The sequence below is a fragment of the Myotis brandtii genome, unplaced genomic scaffold (assembly GCF_000412655.1).
Source record: "Myotis brandtii unplaced genomic scaffold, ASM41265v1 scaffold268, whole genome shotgun sequence".
In the NCBI taxonomy this organism is placed as follows: domain Eukaryota; kingdom Metazoa; phylum Chordata; class Mammalia; order Chiroptera; family Vespertilionidae; genus Myotis; species Myotis brandtii.
This window is the reverse complement of record NW_005360187.1, coordinates 53,805-58,667: the sequence shown is the minus strand read 5'-3', so window position 1 is coordinate 58,667 and position 4,863 is coordinate 53,805. Positions and strand designations below refer to the sequence as shown.

The window sequence follows — 4,863 nt, the reverse complement described above, 5'->3', positions numbered from 1 at the left end:
TGATTCTCTCTCATCATTAATGTCTCTCTCTCTCTCTCTCTCTCTCTCTCTCTCTCTCTCCCTTTCCCTTCTCTGAAATCAATAAAAATATATTTTTTAGGAAAAGAAAACTAGGTCTCAGTTTTCTTCCCAAGCACCTAAAAGAGCTTTAGTGAGGGTCAAAAGAGATACGTCACAAAAGTACTTTTGCACTCTACCTGCATAGTACAACCTAATAACAACTAAGGATGACACTTAGTTGGTCATCCTTAGTTGTTATAAATAACAGGGGCGGCATCTTCATGTTTATGGCATGTACACAACTTCAAACACACACACACACAGTGGCGTATTATTCAGCTATGAGAAAGAAGGAAAACTTGCCATTTGGGACAACACGGATGGAGCTGCAGGGATTATGCTATGTGAGGTTAAGCAGACAGAGACTAATGCTAAATTATATCCCTTATATGTGGAATCCATATGGAACCTAAAATAGCTGAGCTTGTAGACATAGAGAGTGACATGGTGGTTACCAGGGGCTGAGGGTTAGGGGAATTGGGGTGATATTGGTCAAAGGGTACAAAAATATTATACACACTTATCTGAATAACCACCATTTGTGTCTTCTTCCACTTGTTCCAAAATAGTGAAATGTGGATTGCCACTTTCCCCTACCCTCACCTACCACCATTGTGGCCTCGTAAGTGTGAAGCTATCTTTTAGGGGCCAAGACTCTTGGAAACAAATGCAGGGTGAGGGTAAGAATTTTTTCATGGAAAAAGGGCTGTGGGTCTGAACTTCTGAGGAGGGCTCAGGCCACTAGCTCGCTTTGAAATAAGGAGAGAATGACCATGAACCTATCAGAAAGGGACAAGCAGAGCAGACAGCCAAGAGAGACTCCTGTGGCCTTTCCATTCGCCCTAACAATGACTGATGGGTTGAGAGCCCAAACAGGGAGGCCCCCTCTATTTGCACAGCTGGAAAGCGCTCCCTTCACTGATTTCCGAGGGAGACGCTGGCGGTGCTTGTTTAAAATCCTGGCACACTGAACATTAGAGAAGGTCATCATGACTTTATGGCATATTGGGGTTGTGTCGGCCCCTCTCTGCCGTTTTCCCAGTTCGCTTATTTACCCAATAGTATGAACTCGGAACTGTATATTCCACCAGCCACTGTACAGTGGCAATGATCACTTTAATGGATTTAAAATGCTTTGCTGTTTTGCCTCATTAGGGCCGTTTCCCTCAAGATAGGACCTAGTTATGCATAAAATGAAACAAACCAATGAGCTCCAGGCCTCTCTGGACTTTGCTAGTAGATCGGAGGAGGCAGAGAACTCCTGCAAGCAGTGTACACGTCCCCAGATACCCATTTCCAGGGGACATGTCTGAGGTCCAATGGCTGAGAACAGTCTCCATGGCTACCAGACTTGCAAGCAAGAAATTCTGTAGGGAGAGTGGCTCCTCGCCCCCTGACTGGGGAAGGTGTGTGGGCCCAGCTCCTGCTCCTCCCCAGGGCCACCATGGCCAGGCCCAGCCCGGCCACTGACAAGCTCCCTGGGCTCCCCTGGGCTCTCCCCGAGTCTGCTCTGGCCCCTGAATGTTAATGACTCATTTCACTGAAGCACTTGTCTGAGTCAGGATGAAAATATGTAAGGGGGGCCCCTCTGGACCTCATGTCACTTGAGATGAAAAATGTTATGCTGCCTCCATACTATAACAATCTGAGACTATAAACAATGATTTAATTAATGACCATAGAAGAATACTTGCTCACTGATGTTACGTGGTCTAAAACCCCATAACTGACGCAACGCGAAGCCAATGTTTATATGGGCACAGATGACTGGAACCTAACGTTTTGATGGCAGCTGCTACTTTGAAGAGTGGTAAACAATGACATTTTATTCCCGAGGCCCTTCAGGAGAGAAGCGGAGTAAGGAGGTGAAACTTCTGAGAGGGCCTGGCTCTGGCAGAGAAGGAAATGACCGGATTTAGACAGGAAGGGAAGGAGAATCACTGTGGAATCCCAGGCCCGGCCAGCTCAGCGGCTACTATTACCTCCTTGGATTTTCCAAGTGGCTGTACTCAGAACTTTTACATCTAAAGGGCTGTATGCTATAGCCAGGCCCTGAAATACTCCAAGTTGACTAAACTATCTTCAAAAGGATGCTTCAGAGATTCTTATAAACAATGACTAAAACTAAATTATGGTGTAATATTAGTTGATTAAGACAAGACTTCAATTTGAGTAATTTTCATCAGCTGGACACAGACAGTGGTAAAAACAATAACCCATGACTAACTGCATCCTAGCCGATGGGAGAACTGCAATTCAACGTGGCAAGAATAACAGCAACATTTTTTTTAAAAAAAATGGAAAGGAACTCTTTTTTTTTTTTCTTTCCAAGACCGCAGAATAAAGGGGAAAAGAAAAACAGGAAAAGTGAAGCTCACTCAAGATTTTCAAATGTCAACAAAGTTCCAAAAATTGTTTCAAGAATGGACCCTTTCCTCAGAGGAAACAGAGGATGCATCAGCTTCCACCCCCTCGGGCCCACGGTCCTCCCATGTGTCTCCTGAAATGGAGCCAAATGCATTAGCTCTGAGATAATCATATTACTGATACCTATAGTGAGGGGAGCCAGCCAATAAACTAAAATAATCATAGAATGTGTTATTAATAGCTTCAAGGAAATGTTGACTTCCATGCAGGTCTCCATTTTTTCAATGCGGAAAATGAGACGTGCTTAAAATATTGTTGCAAATAGAAGCAGATAATTAAAGACAATGCCAAGCAATGGGAAAGACAGGCTGAGGTTTATTTGCCGGGCCATGCCCCTATTCTCTGGGAACTTCCCACCCCCACCCAGTGCTGGGCCCCTCAGAGTGCATATGTTTTTCTCTGTGGGATTATCTCTGCCCATACCCAAATCAGCAGGGGGGTCCTGGACCAAGCTGGGGTCATAATCCTTTTTGGGAGGAAGGTAGGGGACTTAAAAATCAGAATTTAAAGTTGTGGATCAATCAGTCTCAAATGGAGAAGATAAAAACTCCTTTCTAATATCATATCCTGCTGTGTGGATAGAGGGGTGTACATGGCATAGGATGGGAATTTCTGAATATGCCCATGCCATAGCAGAGAAGGTCTACCTACAGAGGGAAGAATGCACGGAGTGTAGAAGGAAACCAAGAAGGGAAAGAAAACAAAAACACAGCTCCCTGGTCCTCCTGGGACACAAGCTTCCCTCCCTTGTCTAGATTCTGAGTCACTCCCCTCTCTCTCCAAAACACTCCTCTTTTTAATTTCAGGGAGCAACTTTGGTTGCTTGCAACTAAAATAACTTTGTTTTAACTCAAACTAGACTTAATTGGTTGTGTAGGCTAAGTCATGCTATGGGAACATAGGAAACCGGAAACCCCAGTGGCTTAACACTAAGGCTCATCACACACACTATGTATGCAGTGTGGGCTGGCCTATGGCAGGGGACAGGGGAAGTGGAAAGGCATTCGCTCCATGTGATGACTCAGGGCCCCAGGCTGATGAAGGTTGTTCATTTCATGACTATTCCATTATGTAGTTTCAGAGAGCACAAGAGCCAGAGCGTAGACAACACCACACCAGCTCTTAAATGAATTATCCCAGAAATGACCAGCTTGGTTTTGCTTAAAGACTATTGGCCAGAACCAGTGTTGAGGCCCCACTGGGGCTCAAGGGACCAGGAATGCTGAGCAAGCACGTGGATATTTGGTGCACAGTAAACGGCTCTGCCACAGTAACTCTCCCAAGGCCCCTCAGCTACTGAGCAGTAGAGTGGAGAGGCTCAGCCACTCCACTTGACTATGTCCTCAAACTTTATAAGCATATTTTGGGAGAAGCTGTTACAAGTTTATAAAAAATCATTTAGAAACACCCAGACCTTATCTTAGAACTCACAGCCTTCTCCTAGAATTCTCGACTTCCTCATGACTATCTTGATTTCTGTGCATCCAAGGAGAAGGCATTGGGAGCCAGGCCCATCAGAGGGACCTACCTTTGTTGGCACAGGCCATCCACTTGAGATTGTCCGCAAAAGCCGCCTCCCGTCCAATGAGGTACGTGAAGATGCGGACCTGAGGGGAAGGCAAACACACGGATCAGCGCTGTTCCCTTTTCACTGTCCTGCACAGACCACATCCCGGCTCACGCACATGTGGTTTACCTCGTTAATGCCCCATGCTTCCCATCTGGAGGAACATATTTAAAACATTTGAAGTACAGTCAGCTTGAAATATATTCAGAACTGGGGCCTTTGATCTTTGAAACCATGTGGCACTGGTGGTGGTTGTTTTTCGGTGTGGAGCTCGCGACGGAGGAGAACAACGTGAAATGGGAGACTGGCAACATTACGGGCCGTGTTTTGCTGCACACATATGGACAAGGAGCATCCAGGTCTGGCCCAGATCCGCACAGGAAATGCAGAGTGTGCTCTTCCTGGGAATAAAAACGCCACTGAAAGACCCTCAACATTTCCCCCCAGTGGCGAGGACAGGCTGCAGACACTCTCTTGCCATCTGTGGTCCCTAGCTTGATCTTAGGAGGTAAATAACTGGGACAAGAGGCATAGCCTGCAGCCAGGAGACCAATGGGGACCCCCTCAAGCCTTCCTGAGGTTTCGGCTCCAACACATGTAAAACCCCAGCTCTACTGTTTTCCTCTCTCTCATGAGGGCAGAATACTTTGTTTTTTATGATAGTTGGCATACATTATATATTAGTTTCAGGTGTACAACAGTGACTCAACACTGTATTTCTCATGATTTGATCATCACAATACTAGTGGCCATCGGTCACCATGCAAAGTTTATTATAGTAATATTGACTATTTTCCCGATGCTGTACA

The 4,863-nt window shown here is 45.6% G+C and overlaps 1 protein-coding gene across 1 annotated transcript in view; it reads right to left on the bottom strand.

The window, feature by feature from the left end:
- Nucleotides 1-4,094, bottom strand: part of LOC102239827 (voltage-dependent calcium channel subunit alpha-2/delta-3) — a gene marked incomplete at its 5' end in the record, with an annotated part of 304,116 nt that extends 300,022 nt beyond the window's left edge. The window contains one exon of the mRNA XM_005868430.2: nt 4,016-4,094. Within this exon, the coding sequence (XP_005868492.1) occupies nt 4,016-4,094 (79 nt within the window). The remainder of the gene's footprint in view (nt 1-4,015) is intronic.
- Between the last annotated feature and the right edge of the window lie 769 nt (nt 4,095-4,863).